At 36.9% G+C, this 26,050-nt stretch overlaps 1 protein-coding gene across 3 annotated transcripts in view; it reads left to right on the top strand.

Annotated features, from left to right (window-relative positions):
- Nucleotides 1–26,050, top strand: part of PIK3CB (phosphatidylinositol-4,5-bisphosphate 3-kinase catalytic subunit beta) — a 190,902-nt gene that overhangs the window by 79,721 nt on the left and 85,131 nt on the right. For all 3 annotated transcript variants that reach the window (XM_043996524.1, XM_043996526.1, XM_043996527.1), the window contains one exon: nucleotides 22,973–23,159. In XM_043996524.1, the coding sequence (XP_043852459.1) occupies nucleotides 22,989–23,159 (171 nt within the window). In that variant the 5' untranslated portion in view covers nucleotides 22,973–22,988. The remainder of the gene's footprint in view (nucleotides 1–22,972; nucleotides 23,160–26,050) is intronic.

Here is a 26,050-nt window from a genome sequence, read left to right as displayed (position 1 = left end):
CAAGAGAGCAAGGGATTCTAGGTTATTTACAAAGGTCATATTGAAATGGCTAACCGTGGCATCCAGAAAAGTAAGACAAAGAGGAGAATGAATAATGGACTGGATGCATCTCAGGCAAAATGTGTTTCCTGTTAGAGGGAAAGATGGGGGAGAGGTAAAATAATTGTTCTTCATTCTCAAAGTGACCTGCAATGAATTGGATTTAAGTGAGGGAGGGCTGTGCAAGGTCACCAACCTCATTCTCTTCTCTAGAGCCATCTGGGTCCAGCGGCAAGATATACATCAGGATGATTGGAGATGGCCCTGGATGTTTAAGGCAATTGGGGCTAAGTGACTTGCCCAGGATCACACAGCTAGTAAGTGTCTGAGGTGAGATTTGAATTCAGGTCCTCTTGACTCCAGGGCCAGTGCTCTATCCACTGCACCACCTAGCTGCCCCAATAAAATAAGAGAAAGTTTGTCAGAAAATAGAGTTAATCAGTTTGAAAGATTTTTGCGAGCAAATCAAGCAGAGCCACAGTTTACTTATCTGATAGTTGGCAGGAAGGATTCAACTAGATTAATCCTGAGATAATAATTACCTCTAAAATTTTATGATTTAGCAATTTCTAGGCATAATTATCCTTAAGATTGAATTTCCTCCAAATGAATTTTGTTATTAGTTTTCTCACTATAAGAGTAATCCTTTGGAAGTTTTGATTATATGGCACTGAATTTGTAGTTTTCATATAGTTCCTGTGTGTGTTTCAGCCCATAGGCTTCCAAGTATTTTATACCTTTCTCTAGTTCTTTTAAATGGAACTTCTTTTTTTGTTTTTCCTGCTGAGTTTCATTGGTAACATACAGAACTACTTGATATATATGGGCTTATTTAACATCCTGCCAATTCACACATAGTAGACATTGGTACTTAATAATGTGTGTTGACTTGTCCATTACAGGTAAGAATGAAGTTTATCTTCTGTTCACTCTTTCCACTCTCCATTGTTTGTATATTTTTCTTCTCACATACCCCAATTTCAAGAAATAAGAAATTCATATCCCTTTCTTCCTCCTTTCTAGACTGGAATGGTCCTTTTACACCTCCCTCCCTCCCCTTCCCTGCTTTATACAGCTCACAACAGATGGAAGACAATTTAAGTACTTAAGGGAAACTTAGGTGATCAATATCTCTCTCCAACTGCTCAAATAAATTTACCTTTGTAGGTTTTTCTAAGTCTTATATTTGCCTTTCAGAATTCCTACTTAGCTTTTTGGTCTTTTAATAATAAATATTTGAAATTTCCTTATTCCATTGTAGATCCACTTTTGACCTTGTGGGATTATAATCTACTTTGCCTACAAAGTTATTTTTGTTGTAATGGTACTTTATGCAATATTGTATTACAAAATCTGCTTTATAAAAGAACCTACTAGGTTTTTGTTGAACTGATTATTGGTATTTGAATCTCTTTTCTCTCGTTTTTTTTTTTTTCCCTGACTCTCCATACTTTTCTATCTCAGTTTCACCTTCTCACCCTAGAAATGTTTCTTTTCTTGTACCTCCTCTGATTGTTGACTTACTGCCCAGAAAGACCAATTCAGGAATTCCAGGACATCTGTGTTCACTTCTCTACTGGCTCTGCTACTGACTTTCTAGACTTTGTCACCTCAGCCCCTTGCAGCTCCTCCCCTCACCCCATTCAGGAACCTTTTCTGTGTTGTCTCTCGTCTCCTCACATGAGGGTAGGGAGTCTTGAGAGGAGGGATGGGGGATTTATTTCTATTCTTAGCATTCTTCCTCTCTCCCTCCTTCTCTCCCTTTTCCTCTCCTCAGAAATTTCTTTCAGGATATGTTGAGAAGATCTTTTTTTTTTAAAATTTTGCCTTCTGGTTCTCATACATTCGAACCATTTTCACTTATGATTTCTTGAAATATACCATCTAAACTTAAAAAATCCTGGTTTTCAGGGAGTCTAATTCTTTCTTCCATAGATTTAAATTAAATTTTTTTTCTTGTTTCACATTATCTAGGTATTCACATAGTCCTTGTGTATTTTGAGTCCCTTCTAATAATTGTTATGAAGTTTCTTACTCCTTGTTTTCGGAAATCTCTAGATTTGCAAACTTCTTTAATTTTACATATCTCTCCAGCTTTAGTTCCTGATTTGGTGCTATATGCTATAGCTAGAGTCTGCCCTCCACTGTCTTTTAAGATGAGTTGGTTGACCTGGCTTAATATCATGATTCTTACATTTGACTCCCATCTTCTGGGACTCTTCTAGATCTTTGAAGATTAGACTTCTTAATCTTCAGTTCCCCCTTTGGTGCCTCAGAATGGAATGCTAGGCACCACAAAAGTCTGCTCACCTGTTCTGGTTCTGATCAGAGTGCCAAGACATGGTACTAGTTTGGCATTATGCTTTTCTTTAGTTATTGTTCACTTCTCCCCCACCAGGGCCTTTTTGATCATCCTGGAGTCTCTCTGGGAAGCCATTTGCTCATGGTGGCTCTGTACCAAGATCCTTGCAATATACATGTACCTTCTTGAATTTTGCTGATACGTACTTTGATGGACTGGTCCCCTTTGTTATTGTCCATGGACTTTGGGGTAACTTTTTGTGCAGTTCTGGGATGAAAGAAGTAATATATTATGATTTTTAAAAAATTTCTTGATTATTTATATTTTTTGGTGATGATGGAGAAAGAATGTGGGAGATAAGCCTGGGCTGACTCCATTTCAGGTCATGAGCTTTGCAATTATTGTAGGATAGATTTGGATAGAGCAAATACAGAAAACTGAGGCCAGCTATGAAGTCTTATAATAACAGGGGTGAAGAGATGAACACATTTTATTTCCTCACACTAGGTAAATGAAGAAAGTAGATACATTCTAGAGAATTGAGAAGATTTGGTAGCCAGATATTAACTCTGAAGTTTCACCTCATACTCTGAAAATTGTCAAAGATGCAAAAAGTGGGTATAGTCAGTATTGGAGGAATTATGGGAATATAGGTCCCCTAGTACTTTGTTTGGAGTTCTGGATTAGTAGAATCATCCTGGAAAATTTTGGAATTATGCATATAAAGTGACTAAATGTCCATATTATTTCACCCAGCGATTTCACTATTAGACAGGTCATTCATAAAAATGAACACACTGCATATATAACAAAATATTTATAGTAGCACTGTTTTTGATAGCAAAGAACAGAAAACAAAGTATGTGCCAATTGAATGAGGAATGGCTAAACAAATTGAAGTACATACATATTATAGAATATTACTGTTATAAGAAATGGCAAATATGATGATCACAGAGTATCATGGAGAGACTGGTAACAAATAAATATAGTCAGTTAAAAGGGATCTCCCATCCTGGGCCACTGCCTTGTCCTGACAGAAGGGCTTGCATAGCTAAATGAAACTATGGTTACCCCAGATGGACAGGTTATGTGAAGAGTTGTGACCAAAGATGAAGGAAATAGCAAAACACTCTAGTAATCTTTGCCAAGAAAACTTCATGGACAGTATTAAAATGATAAAAGATATGACACTGGAAGATGAGCTCCTCAAGTCAGAGAGTGCCCATTATGCTTCTGGGGAAGAGCAGAAGACAATTACAAGTAGCTCCAAAAAGAATGAAGCAAATGAGCCAAAGCTGAAAGGAAGCTCAGCCACAGATGTGCCTGGTGACTAAAGGAAAATCCAATTCTGTAAAGACCGATAGTGCATATGAGGGGCAGCTAGGTGGCGCAGTGGATAGAGCACTGGCTCTGGAGTCAGGAGGACCTGAGTTCAAATCCAGCCTTAGACACTTAACACTTACTAGCTGTGTGACCCTGAGCAAGTCACTTAACCCCAATGGCCTCACTTAAAAAAAAATAGTGCATATGAACCTGGAATGTAGAATCTAGGAACCAAGGTAAACTGGATGTGGTCTGCTTATAATATTGTGGGCAAGAATCCCTTAGAAGAAATGGAGTAGCCTTCATAGTCAATAAAAGGGTGAGGAAAACAGAAGAGGATAGAGTCTTCAAAATGAAGGAATGATACCTGTTTGAATCCAAGGAAAACCATTCAACATAAAGTCATACGAGTCTATACCCTAACCACTGATACTGAAGAGGCCAAAGTTTCTCAGTTCTGTGAAGACTTACAATATCTTTTAGAAACATTTAAAAAATGTCATATTTAACAGAGGGAATTGGGATGCTAAAGTAGGAAATCAAAAGATAATTGAAGTAACAGGCAAGTTTGGCCTTGGAGTATAAAATATGGCAAGTCAGAGACTAACAGAGTTTTGTCAAGATAACTCACTGGTCACAACAAACACTCTTTTTCAATAACCCAAAAGGTGATTCTACATATGGACAAAACCAAATGGTCAGCATCAACATCAGATTGATTATATACTCCAGCCAGAGGTGGAGAAGCTCTATATAGTCATTTAAAACAAGACCTTCAGTTGACTGGAGCTCAGATCATGAGCATTTTATTGTAAAATTTAGACTTCAGTTGAAGAGAGTGGGGAAAAGCATCAGGCCATCAGAAATATGATCTAAATAACATCCCTTATGAATTTAAAGTGGAGGTGATGAATAGATTTAAGAGATTAGATCTGGTAGATAGAGCGTATGAAGAACTATGGACAGAGGTTCACAATATTGTACAGGAGGCAGCAACAACAAACATTCCAAAGAAAAAGAAGAGCAAGAAAGTAAAATGTTGTCTGATGGGACTTTACAAATAGCTGAGGAAAGAAGGAAAAAAAGGGAAAGATATATTCAACTGAATGCAGAATTCCAGAGAATAGGAAGGAGAGATAAGATTATCTTAAATGATCTGTGCAAAGAAATAGCAGAAAATAATGGAATGGGAAGGACAAAAGAGCTCATCAAGGAAATGTTATCTATCATGGGAATGTTTCATGCAAAAATGGGCATTATAAAAGACAGAAATGGTAGAAACTTAGAAGTAGAAGAGATTAAGAAGAGGAGGCAAGAATATACAGAAGAACTAAACAAGATCTTATCATTGATAGCCAGATAACCATGGAGAATGATTTAGAGCCAGACATCATGGAGAATGAATTCAAGTGGGCCTTAGGAATCATTGCTAACAATAAGGCTAATGGAGGTCATGGAATCCCAGCGGAGCTATTTAAAAACCTAAAAGGTGATGCCGTTAAAGTGCTGCACTCTAAATGACAGCAAATTTGGAAAACTCAACAGTGGCTACTGGATTGGAAAAGATCTTTTATGTCTCAGTTCTAAAGAAGGGTGATGCCAAAGAAAGTTCGAATTTTCCAACAGTTATGCTCATTTCACGTGCCAGCAAGGTTATGCTTAAGATTCTACAAGCTAGGCTTCAGCAAGATATGAATTGAGAATTACCAGAAGTGTAGGCTGATTTCCTTTCTTCCTTCCTTCCTTCCTTCCTTCCTTCCTTCCTTCCTTCCTTCCTTCCTTCCTTCCTTCCTTCCTTCCTTCCTTCCTTCCTTCCTTCCTTCCTTCCTTCCTTCCTTCCTTCCTTCCTCCCTCCCTCCCTCCCTCCCTCCCTCCCTCCCTCCCTCCCTCCCTCCCTCCCTCCCTCCCTCTCTTCCTCCCTATCTATTTTATTTTGAAGAGACAGAGGAACTAGTGTAGCTAGGTGGTAGAAGACTCATCTTGAGATCTTGAGTTCAAATGTGCCCCCAGAAACCAACTAGCTGTGTGGGCCTGGGCAAGTCACTTAACCCTATTTTCCTTAGTTTTCCTCATCTAGAAAATGAGCTGGAGAAGGAAATGGCAAACCACTCTAGTATCTTTTCCTAAGAAAACCCCAAATAGGATCATGGAGAGTTGGACATGGCTGAAATGACTGAACGACAACTCATCCATCCCTCCATGTTTGTATATTCTTCTCATGAACACATCAAGTATGAGAAATAACAAGTTCCACTCCTTTCTCCTTTCTCCACTTGTGTATTCCTTAATCCATTCTTTTTCTCCTCCTAAAACCTTCAGAGTAAAATTATTACAACCCCAATTCCTGTGCTTTAAAAACATTAACTAATTCCATACCATTTCAAAGTATTAAGTTTCAAAGAGACACTTATTAACACTACGTTATCAAATATCTCCTAACAATTGTACCAAAAAAATTACCTTGTATTGTTTCTCTGGGCTCCTGGGTTTATATTTCAAAGTCCTTACCCAGATACAGAACTAATTTTCCTAGTTCTATTCTCTCCAACCAATTCTTCATGCTGATGTTAGAATTCTCTTCTTTATCCATGCATCTGTTTTTGTTCTCCCTTCTCTGAAATTGTTTATTGATTGATTAATAGTTAAGAGTTTTATTACTGGGATAAGAACTCCCTATTTGACAAAAAGTGCTGGGAAAACTGGAAAATAGTATGGCAGAAATTAGGCATAGGCCAACATCTTACACTATGTACCAAAGTCAAGTCAAAATGGGTACAAGATTTAGACGTTAAGGGTGATATAGCATATTAGAAGGAAAAGGAAAGGAATTGTTTATCTGTCAGATCTATGGAGAGGGAGAGAATTTATGACCAAAGATGAGATAGAGAACATCATGAAATGCAAAATGAATCAGTTTGATTACATTAAATTAAAAAGGATTTGCAGAAACAAAACCAATGCAAACAAGATTAGAAGGAAAGCAGAAATCTAGGAAACAATTTTTATAGTCAATGTTTCTGATAAAGGCCTCATTTCTCAAATATATAAAGAACTGAATAAAATGTATAAGAATACAAGTCATCCCCCGATTGAGAAATAGTCAAAGGAAATGAACAGGCAGTTTTCAAGTGAAGAAATTAAAGGTATCTATAGTCATATTTTTTTTAAATGTTCTCAGTCACTATTGATTAGAAAAATACAAATTAAAACCACCTCATACCTATCAGATTGACTAATATGATAAAAAAGGAAAATGATAAATGTTGGAGATGTGGGAAAATTGGAACACTAGTGCATTGTTGATAGAGTTGTGAACTGATCCAATTATTCTGGAGGGCAATTTGGAACTATGCCCAAAGGGCTATAAACTCTACATACCCTTTGACCCAGAAATACCACTATTTAAGTCTATATCCCAGAGAGATCATAAAAAAAGGGGAAAGAACCTACATGTACAAAAATGTTTATAGCTGCTATTTTTGTGGTGACAAAGAATTGGAAATCGAGGAAATCCCCATCAATTGGGAATTGGCTGAACAAGTTGTTGCATATGAATGTAATAGAATACTATTGTGATGTAGGAAATAATGAGCAAGCAGATTTCAGAAAAACCTGGAAAGACTTACATGAGTTGATGCTGAGTGAAGTGAGCAGAACCAAAAGAACAATGTAACACAGTTACAGCAACATTGTGTAATGATCAACTATGATAGACTTAGCTCTTAGCAATACAATGATCCAAGACAATGCCAAAAGACTCATGATGGAAACATGCTCTCCACATCCAAAAAAAGAACTATGGAGTCTGAAGGCAGATTGAAGCATCCTGTTTTCACTTTTGTTACTGTTGTTGTTGTGATTTTTGGTTTCTTCTTTATTGTTTTTTTTCCCTTTTGTTCTGATTCTTCTCTCACAGCATGACTAATGTGGGAGTATGTTTAACATGACTGTTATATATAACTGATACCAGATTGCTTGCTGGCTTTGGGAGGGAGGGGGAGCAAGAAAAATTTGGAATCAAAATCTTATAAAAATGAATGTTGAAAACTATCTTTAAATGTAATTGGAAAAAAATAAAATAAAATTCTATTTTATAAAGAGTTTTATTAATCACAGCAGTAACCACTATAACCAATTTCTAAAGGCTTAGATATAGAACTATTTTGTGTAGGCCTTGGTAGTGTGATACTTGATAGGAGACTATGCATGTAACTGAGCAATTATGTCTCTTGAAGAAGATAAGATAAAGGAGGGTGATTCAGCTTGGTCAGGAGATGTTTTTCCTGGCACTCCGTTTCTCTCGTACAGATGAGTATTGAGTTGGGGAGTTTCCAAAGGGTGTTGACTAATTCTATCTCATTATGTACTCTGGAAGACCCCTGTTGCAAGTCAACATAATTATGGACCAATCATGATCCTACTTTAGTTGGTACTAGTTGACATTATATAATGAACTTATACAACCAAACTGTGTAAAAGGATGCTCTGATTGTATGGGTGGTCTTTCATCACTGAGCAATCAATGACCTCTATTGTTGGTAATGGCTAGCCTTACCAATAAATAGTTTATGCTCAGACTTTTGTGCCCCGGTTTCTTTCTTCATCACAGATTTATCACGACAGTTTTTAGAAATGTTCGGTAATAATTTATTGGGTCCTTTGGTATTTAAGGCCCTACATAATTTTGTAATACTTTATCTTTCCAAACATATCTGTTTCATCAAGGAAACACTCCATGTTCCTCAAAGAAACAAAGGGGGGGGGGAATGTGGTAAAATAATGGAATTTGGCAGACTGATTGGAGATGGGTCACACCTGGCCTGCCCTGAGTGATGTATGCAGCTGATGTCAGCAGAGGAACCACTCTCCACAGGCAGTTTGAAGGACCTCCCTTTTGGGGGAGGGAGAGTAAACGCTTACTGAGGGGAGCTCTGTCTCTTTCCAGTAGGTGAACTGCTGGGAGGGGATGAGAGAGAGGTTTTTCCTGGCATTTTGTCCTATGGGCCCTGGCTACATAGCTGTTTCCCATTGAAGCTACAGACCCCAGGTGGTGAGTTAATAAAATGAGCCTGGCTCTTTGAATTAGCTGAGCTAGAAGCGAATTTGGGGATTGTATAAGCTTTTGTTAAGAGTTAGGGGGATTATCCATTTTCTTTTTTCTCTATTTCCTTATCCTTGACTTTATTAATTTTACCTTTGCTGTGTATTTTATTCCCATTAATAAAACCTGATTCATTTGTAGAAAAGAGGCTGTTAAGCTCCTTTCTTATTGGCCTGGGAGAAATATCTAAAAAGGCAGTTCAGAGGGGAGGGAGCTTTAGACCTACAGGTCCCTCATTGTTTTCCGAACCCCATTATTACAGCGAGCCACCCAGTTAACTCTCCACATATTAAATTTGGCACCTACATATTTCATATTACAGGTGAGTATATTTAGCCACATCAAGTATCTGGAAATGATAGCGTGGTATAGGTGAAAGTTTCTTTTGTTACACATTCACATGTACTATCAAATTGTACTAATATTACAATATGTTTAAAATATACCCCTTTCTTTTTAAATGTTAACACCCCATGTGGATCCATGCACTTATATTCTTGTATCCTAGTAATATGTAAAAGTGGAACTGCTCCCTGGCCACTGAAGTGAATCTGAACAACATGCTGTGCCCAGCCATTTCTGATCCATTCTACGGCCCCTGGTACCGCATCTGGGAAAAAAAAAGTGGAACTGCTCTATTTTGAGTACACAGAAGATTAAATGAAATAGCAATGTATATAAGAAATTATTTATGAGAAAATGTATGATGTTATAGATATGCACATTCAGGATAATACAGTGTGTAATTTGTGAGTATGAATGAAGTTGCCCTTTTTTTTTTTGCAGGGCATTGAGGGTTAAGTGACTTGCCCAGGGTCACACAGCTAGTAAGTGTCAAGTGTCTGAGGCCAGATTTGAACTCAGGTCGTCCTGAATCCAGGGTGGGTGCTTTATTCACTGCGCCATCTAGCTGCTCCTGAAGTTTCCCTATTTTTAAACCTTAAATCCTTTCCTCCCAAAGATGACACTACATAAATGATTGTGTTATTCTTTCTATTTGTAAGATTGATACTATGTATGATTATTAATGATGGATAAGAATTACAGGTTCTAAACAAATAAAATTTACTTTGATCCCATGTATAGTCATCATCACTGTCACTCTTAAAAAAACAAACATAGGTTCTGGACATGACTCCTCCAATATATCCAGGGTTCTTACTTAGTGTCCTTACCTTGGAGGCTCTTCCCATCCCTTTGGCCCAGATCTTGGTTTGTATACCTGCAGCTGTTCTTTTGTTTCTGCTTCTTGCTTAGAAGGATCAATTTTGGATATTTTTGATAATGAAGCATTAGAACTCTGGCACATGAAATTGGAGAATGTCAAAACAGTCCTAGTTCTAAAATGGATTTACACAAAGATATTAAAACAATTCATATTCATTAGTCTTTGATGATGAAGAAAAAAAAACCAGAAAACTATTGGCTATTTAAATGGATCTAGGAGAGGCTTAGGTAAAAATACAGTAAATTTTATTTAATTGATATTGTTGAATCAGATCATGTATATAAATTGTTTTGCAAATCTTCAAAGGGCTACATAAATACAAATTTTTGCTGTTATTCTTTTCTTACCCTTCCTGAACACTCACCTTTCTATTTACTAGGGATAGATAAAGCGAAATCTAAGAAATATGAGATAGACAGCTCTCTACTTAATAGAGAGTATTAGGCGAACAAATTGGAACAATCTTGAACTGGTTTAGATGCTCTGACTTAAGTAATCTTGACCTAGATTTTTTGTGATTTGTGATACCACAACTACTAATTATATTTATATTGTGTTGGTCAACCCTAGCTTACTTCTTTCAGTACTTTCCTTCTTTTATAAGGGAATTTGCTTTTACAGTGAGCTGTGAGCTATTTAAGATTCCTTTCATGTTATTCTTTGCCATCCAGATGACATTTTGTAGCACTATTTCAGTTGGTAGATGTGTAGGGGTTATTAAATAGTTACTCACCAACAACACCACATACTTGTACAGTTTGGTTAATGACTCACAGTAATTCCATGTGGGTACTTGTTTTAGTTTAAACAGTCATTCCTGATGTCACTATGTGTCTGAAACAAGAACCAAAATTGATTGTATTCTCTTTCCATATGGAAATGATTTGTTCAGTGATAATCAAAAGAATAAATAATTTCAGTTGTGTTCTCAACTAATTTGAGGAGGTAGGGTAGAAGAGGAACAGATGGTATTAAGCACACTATTCACTTATTTATAAAATGCATTTTTATTAATATCCTTTATTTTTATATTGCCGCAGTTTTTCTTAGTATTTATCTCATCTCTCCACATGTCCATCCTATGTAACAGTATTTTTTAAAGGAACAGAAAACTGAAAAAAAAAAAAGGTAAAGATAATAAAAATCAAACTGCCCAATTTTTTGAAAATGTCTACAAATATATTCAATGTTTCATACCCATGGCCTCTGCAAAGTAGTTGGGTGGAAGGATTTTCTCATATCTTTTCTTTGGGACTGTGCTTGTTATTTGTAATTCTGCAGCATTCACTTTTGATTGTTTTGGGTATGGTGTATTTTGTTTTCTTGCCTCTGTTACTTTACTCTTCCATCAGTTCATATAAGTCTTTCCATGCTTCTATGTTCATCATATTTGTCATTTCTTAAAGCATTATAATAGTTCATCATGTGTATGTAGTATAATTTATTTAGCTATTCCCAAATAAATAGGCATCTGTTCTGTTTTCAGTTGTTTGCTACATCAAACCATGATGCTATAAATACTTTGTGTATATAGGAACTTTGTTTTTATGATTATCTCCTTGAGGTATGTGCCTAGTAGTGGAATGTCTAGGTCCTAGGGTGTGTATCTTCTACTTATTTTATTTGCATGATTCCAGATTACTTTCCAGAATGGTTATATTAATCCACCATTCCACCAACAATGCACTAGATATGCCTACCCTTCTAGCATTGACTATTCTCATATTTTATCATCTTTTCCAAATTCCCAAGTGTATGGTAAAACTTTTCATTTCTCATATTATTAGTGACTTGGAACATTGTTCATATGATTATTAATAACTTATTAATGATTTTAAATAATTTATGATTTCTCTTTTGAGAACTGTTTATTCACAGCTTTTGACCACCTTTTCTTTACTTATGAAGGAGCAAACTTTATGTCCTAGGAGACTTAAGGAATAAGCAAACATCCAGTTTTAACACAATGACCATCAAACTCAGCCCAGTAGTACCAGTCTTCTTCTGGATCCTAGATCCTAGAAGAACAAGTTTGGGAACTATCTTATGATGCATAGGGAAACTTTAAGATATAAATATGGTTGGAAGTTTTGCCATTTTGGGTATCTGTTCTTGGGATGGAAGGTGTTCTGACTTATCTATAGCCTAGTATGTTATGGCATTGTTGCCATTCCTTTGTTTCTTCACTCCATATTTGCATCTATGTTGGTCTTTTGTAGAAGATGTGTACTCTATGCAAAATGAATTAATTCTAGTCTTCTGTGTAGGTGGATATACTCAAACCAGGTTCCAGTGGTATACCAACTAGATTAGTCTCTTAACTTTTGTATGACACAGTGCTACCTGAGAAAGGCTTGACCAGGCCAGGCAGCTATACCATTTTCCCCAAAGGGCTCTACATTATAGCTTGTACTTTCCAGTTTTAATCCCACAAATCAGTATTCTCAAACTTGGATGTTATACTCCTCCCCATTTCATACTAAATTGTAACTATTTTTCCTTGGCTCTCTGCCTAGTTACAAGATTCAGAGTTCTTAGGGACAAGGGAAAAATATTAAGGGGTTGCTTCTCAGATTTCCTCCTAGTCATATGAGTCCTTTCAGAAAATCTAAAAATGGACCTCTACCTAGATTGTATTGGGGATTTTACCTACTGTCACTAAAGTAGTATATGCCTTAAATCTTAAGAGAATCACTCCAATCTCTTCCTCATAATTTACTGATTTCTCCCAGAATGATGATATCCTTAGTTGTTAGACTAGAGTTACTTTCAGTTTGTTGGTAGAACTTAGCTGAGTTTGCTGAAGATAAGAAGTTCCACAGTCTGATTCCACTAGTTCTAAAGTAGCAGCATGATTTCGCCATGCTGACCTTGAGTCTCAGCTCCTGAAGTCCGAGGTACCCTCTTGTCTTCACCAAGAATGATATATGCCAACCAAGAGGAAACTGACCCAACACTGAGTCAATTGCATCTGTATACCAAAGAAAGACTACTTTAAAAACTACTAGCATTGTACTAATGAATTTAGCCAAATCTTCTGAGACAATCTTATGGATTGGGAGCAGGGGGCAGAGCAGACCTATAGTTTCATTGACATAGGGTACTCCCAATGAGACAAAACCCTCTATCAGTACTTATCAGCATCTCCTTTGTTGTCTGGCCACTGAAAAGTTAAATGACTTGGCTTAGGATCACATAGCCAGTAGTTGTTAGAGTTAGACCAAACCTTGGGCTTCCTCACTACACAGCAGGCTCCAGCAGGAGCCATTGCCAGTCACCTTGACCTGTGTCTTGCCACTGGACTCTGATGACTCTGGAGGAGAGAGTGAAGCTGATGACTTTGCACAGCTCTGCCTCACTTAAATCCAATTCACCTGCAAGTCAAGATGTCATCATCTTCGAGAATGAAGGCCAAACAACAAACTCCAGCCACACTTATTCTTTCCTAAGGACTTTGCCCAAATAATTGTCACCAGAAAGCAAGTTTAAATCCTCTCTTCTTACCACGTGTTTGAAGGTCTTTCTATAACTACATTTTTCCTGATCTGTAAATTTATCAAGTAGTCCTTTTATGGTGGCTAGGCTTAAGAAAGAGTCTGCTGAAATTTTGCAGTCTATTAAAATTAATTATCAAATTTCAGTAGTCAAAGGAACACAATGCATAATTCAGGTAGTTAGTGTGTTCTCCAGCCTCACCTTTGCTCCATTCTGCTGTAGTTCTATGAAGGATTATTTTTTCTTCTCATTGAAACAGAATCAAAGACTGGTGTGTCATATTTAACAGTTCATATCTACAACTTTAATGAAATCTTGTAAGTTCTTGTCTACAGACCTTCAAGTCACTCCCCTACATTCCTCATTGAGTGCAGTACTTAAGTCATGATTTTACTCTCCTTCCCAACTCCTGGGGATTTGAACATAGATACTGACTCTCCCTGAACCCCCCATCACTTAATTTCTCAGCCTGTTCACTTTCTATGACCTATTCCTCTTTCCCACTTCAGCTCCACACAAAGATGGTCATACTCTTAATCTTGCTGTCACCCATAAATGTCCCATCTCCCTGTTAAAGAATTCTGAAATTGTCTTGAGGGATTGGAGATCACAATGTGGACAAAGAGTAGGGTTTTGTAAAGGAAGGCATAAGGAGAGGTGGAAAGCTAATAGATTATGATCAGATGAGGTGATATCAGGTTTTGTATGAATTGTGTGAACCTCAGATGTTAGTGATAGAGCAATGTATAGAACCTAGAAGTGGCAATGGAGTGCAATTGAGTATTCCAACTCCTCTGCCTGGACCAGTGAACTGAGGGAAATTAGTGAGGCGGTAGTCCATGTTAGAGTAGCCAGATAGGTGGTGTCATTGCAAGGCATCCAGGTTTCACTGACACCTAGAAGATGGAAGGAGTAGGAGAGGAAAAGATTGAGAATGAAGGCAAATTTGCTACCTATGGAACAGACATTTCAGGAGGCACAGAGACAAGATTGGTTAGAATTTTGGGGATCAGAATAAGGAACTGCATGGTAGAGAATGGGGAGTGGGGTTTGGTTGATGGCCTATAAGAGTTCAGTCACTTGGGGCAGCTAGGTGGCGCAGTGGATAAAGTACCGACCCTGCATTCAGGAGGACCTGAGATCAAACCCAGCCTCAGACACTTGATACATACTAATGGTGTGACCATGGGCAAGTCACTTAACCCTCATTGCCCTGGGAAAAAAACACACACATAAGGAAAAAAAAAAGAGTTCAGTCACTGGCATGTGTAGCATAAGAGTGTGTTTATCATTAAGTGTAAGGTTCCACTCTTCTTTCCAGAAGAGGCTGGAGTTTGGGCTGGAGACAAGTGTAGCATGAGCTGGAAGGCACAGAGTGACCTGGGAAGCCCCATTTCACTACTGACTTTCCTCTGAAGGCTGTTGATAAGGTGGGAGGTGGGGTAGCTGGAGATGGTGGTTGAATCTGCAGCACAGCAGTTGGAAGTCCTACTCCCCACTGGTTCTCCTCTTCCTCTTCCCTCAAGGGACAGGTGCAACAAGAAATAGAAGGCCTGAGGTCAAAGGAAGGGATGCTCCTCTTTGCACTGGAGGTTCTCTACATCATGGTTGGGAGATCAGACTGGCTGCAGGAGGTGGCAGTTGCCTTGTGCTGACATAGATGGAAATTGCTCTGTCAGCCTATAGCAGCCTTTCATTGGGGCACAGGGAGCAGGAGCTAGGCAGCTGGTGATCAGAGAGGAAGGGCTTATTCCTCTTTTCATCTAAGACTGGAGAGGAGGCCTGCACAGCAGAAAGAGAGTGTGTCCGTGAATGTCTGACTTTCCACATGAGACAATGGCTAAACTCCATGAGACTGTGGCTAAACTCTTATATTTCATGAAATGATTTGGACTGTCACAAAATGTCAGATTTGCAAAGAAATGATCATTCCTGACTTGGGAGAGAGCAGTTTCATTTTAGCGCTTAGTGATGAATTTGGAAGCCATATTGCAAAGGGTTGAGGAGTGAGAGAACAATTTGATGCAGCACTAGGTCCACAATTGTTAGATAGTGACATTTTTCCAGCAACCAGGTTGTTTTGATGCAAATTCAGTAGGTGCTAAATTTCTGCATACTTCAGTGATATGTGATGCAGTTTCTAGTGTTTCCTTAGGTAATCTTCATTTTTTTACAATCTGGGCTTCTTAAGGATAAATAACCCTTCTGAAATTTCTAGAGTTAATGACTTGTTTCGAAATTGTCATTATAAACCTGTTTCTATTAAAAAATCAAAACCAAAAACAAACCTGTATGACTCAGTCATTTTTTTGTTGCTTCTTTGTTGCCAGAGATATCTTGTAAGTGTTGTAAGTTAATTGAATTTCTGTGGGTGGCACCCATGGAGCACCTTTTGATTTCCTTCTTTGATCTTAGACATTTTATTGGTTCCATCAAGTCATAAATTACTTAAAGCTATACAGTGGTTTAATTCTGTTGTCGACCTTTACTTTTGCTGTGTGAGTGAGGTCTCTTTGTCCCAAAAGTGTTTTTGTAAATTTTATTTATTGTTTATTGTGTACCCCGAGAACATCCATCAATCATCTTCTATGTATGAATGGATTTTCCTTTTTCTATTGCTGACTTTGGGTGATAGGCCCTGTGTTTTCCAGATCATCATTTAGGTTTTTGTTTGCACAACTCAATCTGTTGTCTGTTTTACTATGCCAAATGTGCATGTGTGTCTGTGTGTGTGTATATACATACACACAGACATACAGATATACACAGATATACACAGACATACACACAAATAAAATGACTGGTATTGCACGGGTGTCAATTGCTCTAAATGTATTTTTTCCATTAAATTTTTATGTTAGGACACCAGGCACCCTTTTAAGAACCTTTCTCTTTGATTGCTTTATTCTACATTTTTCTTTCCTGGACAAGATAAAGGTATTTGTATATTATCACTTTTATTTATGGATTGAATTTGACTGCTACATTCAATCTCAAAGTCTTCAGTCTCTGTTCCTCCTTGCTACCCCATAAGAATTTTTATACTAATCAAGTTCAAGTGATATTCAATATTGTTAGAGAAAGTTTTCACAGGATGAATTAGTTATTTAGTGTGTATACATTATAGCTGTATAAGTTGATGTTGTCTATGAACATATGTACATCTAATACTCGATCATTCTCTCTCTCTCTCTTTGGTGAGGCAATTGGGGTTAAGTGACTTGCCAAGGGTCACACAGCTAGTAAGTGTCAAGTGTCTGCGGCCGAATTTGAACTCCAGTCCTCCTGACTCCAGGGCCGGTGCTTTATCTACTGCGCCACCTAGCTGCCCCCTACTTGATCATTCTCAATATGCTTGAGTCTGTTTGATATATTTGTATTATGATGAAACCTTGACTGCTAATCTGGATAATATGCTTTCTGATAATTAATAAAAGCAGCATAAATGCTATAGTCCCTTTTGATGTTTTTTTTTCCTTTTGATGTTTTGTTCAGTAATTATTCAGTTGATAATAATTTACTTTTTATCTCTTGCTAATATCTCCTATCACCCCAGACTTTTTTGGCATACCTTTTTGTCTCCTCACTGTTATCTTATGAGTTTTTTGCAAGCTCTTTATGCCTTGTATAAAGCAAATAAACACAATTAATTTATCTATATTTGGACAGGTCTGGTATTCTCATCTTTTGCTAATAAATGATACCACCTATTGAGAAATGTGGGATTAGGTTACCAGAAAAAGCTGGTAACATTTTTTGTTCATAATTCATGTACATTCATGAAGCCTTTGAAACAATAATGTGGATCTTATCTGTCCCCCTGTAGAGAAACTAAATTTTTAGCCATCTCCCTTGATATAACATTTCTATCATTTGTTACATTCATAGTACATAAGATTTGTTTCATATTTGATACAATTTGTATTTTTGTTGTGTTAGATTTCTTTCTTTTTGCTTTGTTTTTGTGGGGCAATGGGGGTTAAGTGACTTGCCCTGGGTCACACAGCTAGTAAGTGTCAAGTGTCTGAGGCCAGATTTGAACTCAGGTCCTCCTGAATCCAGGGCTGGTGCTTTATCCACTGCACCACCTAGCTGCCCCTATGTTAGACTTCTTTCAATCGTATAGATGGCCAGAAATCTTCCCGTATCTTCTCCACTCTCTCCTCTAATGTCTTTGCTTCACAGTCTGCTCATAATACAGTTTTTAGTTGTTGATTTGGGGGGGGGGTGCTACTTTGCTTGTATCCTTTTAACCTTTTGGCTTTTCTTTTCAGTTGTTGAATAATATCAAGAATTTCTGATAGGCTTTTGTTTTTGTTTTTTTCAGATTCTATTCTTCATGTTTCTTTTTTGTTGCCTTTAGCTGAATGAAATGGCGTTTAAATTTTTTCTATTGTGTGTTAATCTTCCAGTGTTTTTAATAGTTTTCTCAAGTTACTCCTGGCTTTTTTACCTTTGATACCTCTCTTTAACAGTATTCTTAAATGACTCTAATCTTTTCTCCTGTGGTCTTGTGGTCTGTGAAGAATAGTTTCTTCATTTATAAAAGGATGCATTGGTTTAATGCTCTGAAAGACCCATTTTAGATTTTATACCATGTGATTCTACTAAGATTCTGTGGTTGTCCCCAGTAATTTATTTCAACGAGTAATTATATAGGGAAATTCTCACACCTGTCCTCAGTGTTCATTCTGGAGTTGTTGTTATTGTTGTTTTGGGTTTTTTTTTTGCAGGGAAATGAGGGTTAAGTGACTTTCCCAGGGTCACACAGCTAGCAAGTGTCAAGTGTTTGAGGTTGGATTTGAACTCAGGTCCTCCTGAATCCAGGGCTGGTGCTTTATCCAATGTGTCACCTAGCTGCCCCCTGAGTAGTTGTTGTTTTAAGCTAATTTGCTTTGTGTAAGCTCAGAAATTTTGAGCATTAGAACTCTAGACCACGACTCCTTTTCAACATTAATTACCCAGAAAGGGTGAGGAATAAGAGTTAATTACATTTCATTGTGAATTTTGTTGCTAGTAATTCACACTGTAGGATTTAGTTGTATGTATAAGAGCTTTATGTACTTTTACTTAAGTAATAAGACTCATTTATTATCAATGGTCAGGTGAATTTTCCTGCTTTTAGTAGTTATTACTCTTGGCTCACCACACCCCATTCATGGATATTGTTATGGTTCAGTCATTTCAGGCAGTCAGACTCTTTGTGACCCCATTTGGAATTTTCTTGGCAAAGACTCTGGAGTGGTTTGTCATTTCCTTCTCCTGTTCATTTTTATAGATGAGGAACTGAAAATAAACAGGGTTAAGTGCCTTGCCTAGGGGTACACAGCTAGTGTCTGAGACCAGATTTGAACTCAGGAGGATGAGCCTGACTTCAGGCGTAACTTTCTATCCGCTGCACCACCTTACTGCCCCATTCATGGTATAAGTTCTCCCTAGACTGAAGTATTAGCTAATTACTTTGGGGGGTGTTCTTTATAAAATACAAATACTTTGAATTTTTTTTCCAGTTCCAAATTTTCTCCATTTTGCACCCCTCCCCTCCCTGGCCCCTTGAGAAGGCAAAAAAACCCAAACCCATTATAATTTTGTATAGTCGTGCAAAACACATGTCCACATTAGTCATGTTCTCCCTTTCCAACCTCCCCCCCCAAGAGAAAAAGGGCACTATTGAATCTATCAATTCTCTGTCTGGAGGTGAATAGCATGTTTAATCATGAGTCCTTTGGAATTGTGATGTCATTGTGTTGCTAAAGTTACTAAGTCTTTCAAAGTTGATTATATTTATAATATTGTTGTTGCCGTGTAGATTGTTCTCCTGGTTCTGCTTACATTATTTTGCATCAGTTTATACAGGTCTTTTCAGGTTTTTTTTAAACCATCTCCTTCATCACTTCTTTCCCACTTTCCCACACGATAGTTTTCTGTCACATTCATATACCATAACTTGTTTAGCCATTCCTCAATTCATGGATATCCCCATAGTTTCAAATTCTTGTCCACAACAAAAAGAGCTTTAGCTAATTACCTTCAGTGATCAATTTTTAGTTTTGATTTTATGAATTAGCTGGTTTTTCATCCATTCATATTATTGAATGTGAGTTATGTTTATGCATTTAATTTTTGTGTGATTAAAATTATTCTGACATCTACTTTAAAGAATCCAGATTTTTACAATGTAGAAAACAAAATATTGCAGATAATAGACACTCATCAATATTTTGCTGAGCTTATATAATTTGATCCCTTCATGTGTGCAAAATCCAATTCTCTATTAAAGTTTGAATTCTGGTTCTCCCTTTCCCCCAAGCAAATGTCTTGGGTACTGTTGCAGGGGGTGGGGGGGGGGTCAGTTTGTTGTAACAGCAAGGTAGAATATCTGAAAAATACATTCTTCAACTTAGGTAACTTCCTGAGTTGTTTTTTTCCTCTCGTTTTAAAAATAATATTTAGCTTACTAATTTTAGTTTAAACAAATGGCAAATATAACTTATTAACTCAATTCAGGTTTAAAATATCTGTTTTTAAAGTTTATTATAATATTAAATGTCATTCCTGTCTCATTTTCCTTCCTTAGCCATGCAAATTAATTTTTTTCTTGGTTCATAGGATTTTTCTTGAAATGAAACAGAATATTGACCAAATTCTTCAACCTATTTTATTTTCTACATCAAATGGTAAATTCTTCTTTAAATGGGGCTTTAAAAAAAATTTAATCAGTTTCCAGGGTAGGAAAGAGCCCCATCAAAAACTTTATAAATCCAAATGAGATTTATGAGATTATTCTTCACAGCTGACCCAGAGCCTCAAGAGGGATAATTCTACAAGTTTTTTCATCCATAACCTATAAGCGGGTCTCTTCTCTATATGAGCAACTGCTAATGGTGCCATTTCAGCTTATAAACAGGGATGGGGTATCTGGAAACCACCAACAAAGATGCAATTCTGGCTTTTTATACAAGATATGTTTCATCTCTTATGTGTGCCAATGATCTTTTACCAGTTTTTCTTCGTTCCTAGGGGTTTTAGAGCTATAATTGGTGGAAAAGCAAGTTAACTCCATTCTTCGATCTGCATTTGGGGACTTTTTATGGGTAGATGGAGGAAGTGCTTTGATGGCAAATGTTTAATAACCAATTCCAAAAATAGTGTTTACAGAACCCACTTTTGACCTTAATCTGCATTAACATTTTCTCTATCACATTAAGTCTAGAAATCAATAAATCAAGCCCTGATTTGTAGAGTTTACCTATTTCCAAAGTGTAAATGCTTACACTGATAATTAATAGTTGGAACTGGTAAGAACAAGTTTTAGCATACCCTTGGATAAAGAGCAAACAGGGGCAGCTAGGTGGTGCAATGGATAAAGCACAGACCCTGGATTCAGGAGGACCTGAGTTCAAATCCGGCCTCAGGCACTTGACACTTACTAGCTGTGTGACCTTAGGCAAGTCACTTAACTCCAATTCCCTCACCCAAAAAAAAAAAAAAAGGAAACAGGAAGTGGGGGAGGATGGTGCTCACTCCATGTCTGACCTTTTAATTTACTGGAATTATTCTCAGAAAAAGAGCTACCTGCTATAGTAATTTGGCTGGATTCAGAGCCAAGAGGGTCTTTTCTGTACATAGATGAAGATCCTATGTATCTTCTTGACCCATCAAACAACAAATGTGCTGTTAAGTTGATTTCCACCCTGCATTTATAATTTAACTCTCCTGAGCCAATTTCTAGATATAGTAAATAGGCAAACATTAACTAGGGATTTTTTTTTTGATACTTCATATGTGTGTGGGGGGTTGTCTTAACATATGCAAAGGCAGCAATTATCAGGTACTAGAATAGACTCTAACATTGACATTTTGCCCTTTAAGTGGGGGTGAGAACAGGGAAGCTTCTACATGGCAGGGAACAGAATAAGAAAGAGAAAGGGAAAGGGAGTTCTCATAACCTCTACCTAGAATCTCAACTCTTTTTTTCCCCAGAGGATATGAATTCTTGGACCCTGACCCTTTCATAACAGATAAACTTAAGATTTATATGATTTATTGTGATTTATAACCAGAGCACATTAGTTCATGAATATGCCAGTCATTTATCCTCTGATTTACATTCCTGTTATGTTACACTGTTGAAATTACAAAAAGGCATAGTTCTTGTAATAACCACTCTGAGAAAATAGCACTACTACACATAGAAGATTTAAATAAGATTTAAGGATAGCTGAATGGATGAAAAAGCATCTATTTAGCACTTATTTCTATGTGCCAAGCACTATGCTTAGTGCTGAGGATACAAACAAAAAAGTACCTATTTAGAAAGCTTCTTTTCTACTTGGGGAGAGATAATGCAAGTAAGAAGGTTCAGCCACAGAGCACATGGAAGGGCCTTACCAGTCAAGGGGGCAGTTGCAGGGCAAATAGGAAGGTGAAGGGATTCTGGGCTTCTATTGTCAGGTCAGACAGAGGTGGAAGTGAAAGGGGAATAACAGTGCATCTGGAGGGGGTAGTAGTAGGAGGGCAGTTAATAAAGCCCGGATGACTTTAGGGTGCAGTGACAGATAGGCTTAGTGGTATTTTGTCTTACTGGGCGAATTTTAATCACTGACTTCCAAGTTGTGTTGAGAGGCAGGTAGGTGGCTATGGTGACACTAAATAAGTAAGTTATTTCTGTCTTTTTGATAGGTTCTTACTGATATCTTTTTTTTAACAGCATCATAAATTTTCCTAATATTCCTCTCCTTATCCTTCCCCTCTAGAGAGCTATTCCAGATAATGTAATATTTTTTAAAGACAAAAAAAGAAAAAGAAGTAACAGTATAACTGATCAACAATATCAGGAGAAGTCTTAGAATGTGTTTAGTGGACCACACATGTTAGACCTCCTACCTCTCTCTACAGGAGGGTTGGATAGGGATGTCTTTAAAAATTTATTCGTTCAAGCCTTGATTGTTCTTTGTCATTACATTCAGTTTTGATTTTTGTGTGTGGTAGGGCTTCTTTCCATTTTGTGTTGTAGTTGTTGTGTATATTGTTTTCTTAACTCGACTTACTTCAGTCTTGTAACAGTTAATGTAGAAAATTTCTCTGTAGTCAACATTCATTGTTTCTTCTAGCACAGTAATATGCCATTTCATTCATATACCAGTTTGTTTAGCCATTCCCCAGTTGATGAGCAGCTACCTTTTTCCAGTGCATTGCTATCACAAAAAGGTGATTCTCATGATTTCTTTGAGGTATAACCCTTATTAGTGGAATGTATGGGTCACAGGGTATGAGTATTTTTAGTCACTTTATATGCATAATAGCAAGTTGTTTTCCAGAGTGGTTTCATTGATTAACAGCTCCTCCAACAATGCATTGATGTACCTATCTTCCCCAACTCCACCTATTTAGCATTGACTATCTGAATATGTTTTTATAAAATATTAGTTGAATATTGGCTGATAATCCATTTTGGTAAATTTTCCTTCTTTTTTTCTAGGGCCACTTGGTTATGAATGTGCTTCAGTGTTACAATGCCTCCTGCTATGGCAGATATCCTTGACATTTGGGCTGTGGATTCTCAAATAGCATCAGATGGCTCCATTCCCGTGGATTTCCTATTGCCCAATGGGATCTATATCCAATTGGAAGTACCTAGAGAAGCCACTATTTCTAATATTAAACAGGTATGTTAACAGATGGTATTAAAAAATTATTTTGACCTTAGCAAACACTAATAAAAATTACTTCATAGTAGAACAGAGAAGAAGGTTGTACATGAACTGTAGATCTCTTTTAAAAAAAGTTACTTAGATAGACTTCAGCTTTCTAATCAGCACAATTATAAACCATGAATCTAAAAGCATGAAGGTAAAATATGTCCCTCCTGATAGAGAGGTGACAAACTTCAGATTCAGAAAGAATAATATATTTTTTAGACATGGTTTATGTGAGAATATATAGACTAGGTCTTCTTCAACTTTTTCCACTCATGACCCCTTTTTGCCTGAGAAAATTTCATGCGACCCTGGGTGTATAGGTATATAAAATAGGTATACAAATCAAACATTTACTGCCAATTTTTTCTTGGACCCCCCCCCCCCATTCAGTTATGCAACCATATGGGCTCATGACCCATAGTTTAAGAAGTTTTGATATAGACATATGAATTAGGAACTCTATTTTTCTTTTTTCCCCTTATTTCATTTGTTCAAGGTAATGGGGAGAAGGATAAAGTAATTAAAATGCTTGTTGATTGAAAAAGAATCCCAAAACTGAAAAGAACTGTCAAAATATTTCTGCATAAAAAAGATACTTTATAGATACTTTATTTTTATCTGGTGGTTATGAACAGTGGATTGCAAAACACTATGTATATATTCTCCTTGGACTATTCTTCTATATTCAGATTATTTGATTACTAAATAACTGATGTTTTCTTAAATTTTGTTACTTTAAATAGGTTTTTAGAGCATAGATTCTTGAGGGTGATGAAATAACTTATTTTGGATATTAATGCATAGGGAGACAGTGCTTTTGAAAAAAGTTTATTTTGACTTTTGTAAAATCTGGTACAGAGTAAAAATATTTCTTTTCAAATTACATTTTTTCTTCTGTTTTTTTTTGGGGGGCGGGGGCGGGCCATTGAGGGGTAAGTGATTTGCCCAGGGCTACATAGCTAGTAAGTGTCAGGTGTCTGAGGCCAGATTTGAACTCAGGTCCTCTTGAATCCAGGGCCGGTGCTTTATCCACTGCACCACCTAGCTGTCCCCTTTTCATCTGTTTTTAACCAAAAGCAGGTTTGAGGGCTTTTTCCCCTTTTATTTACTTTACATTCATCATATATGAAGGTATTTTTGATAACAACTATAAGCTATTTTTTTTAAATGTTACATATCTATTCTATATAAGTTTTTGCTTTGTTTTGTTTTGTTTTTTGGTGGGGCAATGAGGGTTAAGTGACTTGCCCAGGGTCACACAGCTAGTAAGTGTTAAGTGTCTGAAGCTGGATTTGAACTCAAGTCCTCCGGAATCCAGGGCCGGTGCTTTATCCACTGCGCCACCTAGCTGCCCCCTATATATGTTTTAATAGAGAAATTTCACACAACCTTAATTTTTATAGTTTATGAAATATTTTATTATCTACATGAATAGAGCAGGGAAAAGAAAGGGGAGTGTCTAAGCAAAACAATAGTAATGACTGTCTTATAGTCATTTTCTTGCTTTGGTGAACAACATGCTGTTGTGTCCATCCCATTGTTACCTAATATTGCATCCAGCATCTAATAAAACCTCTTGACTTTAAAAATGAGAGATTTAAATTTCTTTTCATCAATCTCTAATCTTTATTTCCACAAACTGTACTTAACCAGGCTTACCCCTCTATAGTACTTAGGAAGCTGATCTTTTGGAAAACAAACTAAGATGTTTTGGTTTAACTTTATATTTGGTAATATATGGCTAAGTGGTATAAACCTACTTTCAGACTAGGAGAGAACCTCAGAAATCATCTTGTCCAGAACAAGGATCTCTTGTGCAGCATTCTCAGCCATGCAATCTATCCTTTGTTTGAAGCCCTCCAATGAGGCAGAACTCATTACCTCCCAAAGTAACCTATTCTCATTTTATAGATCTCTAATTGTTGGGGAGTTTCACTTTTATCAAATGTAAACTTTCCTCTTCACAATTTCCATCCATTTCTTTTTTGTTGTACTTTGGAGCCAAGCATTGCTAATATAATCTCCTTTCTTCATGAATCCATTCACATACTTGAAAATAGCTTCCATCTTCCTCTTAAGTTTTTTAGTTTCTAGTCTATACATTGCTATTCTTTACCAGATGTTATATGTCATGATCCTCAGACCCTTCACTAATCTAGCTGTCCTCTTCTGTCCCCTCTCCTGCTTCTCAGTCGTCGTCGTCTTTTTTTTTTTTTCCTGGACGCAATATACTTTTTGAAAGTATTTTATTATTTTCCAGTTACATATAAGGATAGTATTGGGGATTTTTGGAGGGGCTTTTAAACTTATTTTTCTTCCCAGAAAATCAGTAAGACAGTAGACTAAGAAGACTAGCACAGTCTCAGTTTATCTTTCACTTAAAAGTGCTGAGTTACTAAACCAGCTCTATATACAATTCCACATTCTAGCATATTTACAATTGAAACCATTGATTTCAAAACCATTAAATAGTGTTAAACTCTTGTCTGCTATATTAGTTGAAATGAATGCAGCTTACCGTGCCTTCAGCATCAGATTTCCTGCTAATATTTCAGCCAATTAGATTTTTAGAAAGGCTATTTCTGGGAAGAAAAATAAGTTTAAAAGCCCCTCCAAAAATCCCCAATACTATCCTTATATGTAACTGGAAAATAATAAAATACTTTCAAAAAGTATATTGCGTCCAGGAAAAAAAAAAAAGAAGACTGAGAAGCAGGAGAGGGGACAGAAGAGGACATATAAGGAAAACATTTGTTTTCACAGGATTTTTAGTTCCCAATTTTTTTCTACCACCCTCCCTTCCCTCCCTCCTCCCCAAGACAGAAAGCAGTCTGATATAGGTTGTATATGGAAAATCA

The sequence above is a fragment of the Dromiciops gliroides genome, chromosome 3 (assembly GCF_019393635.1).
Source record: "Dromiciops gliroides isolate mDroGli1 chromosome 3, mDroGli1.pri, whole genome shotgun sequence".
Taxonomy (NCBI): domain Eukaryota; kingdom Metazoa; phylum Chordata; class Mammalia; order Microbiotheria; family Microbiotheriidae; genus Dromiciops; species Dromiciops gliroides.
The sequence above is the reverse complement of the archived record's forward strand: the minus strand, read 5'-3'. Positions and strand labels throughout refer to the sequence as shown.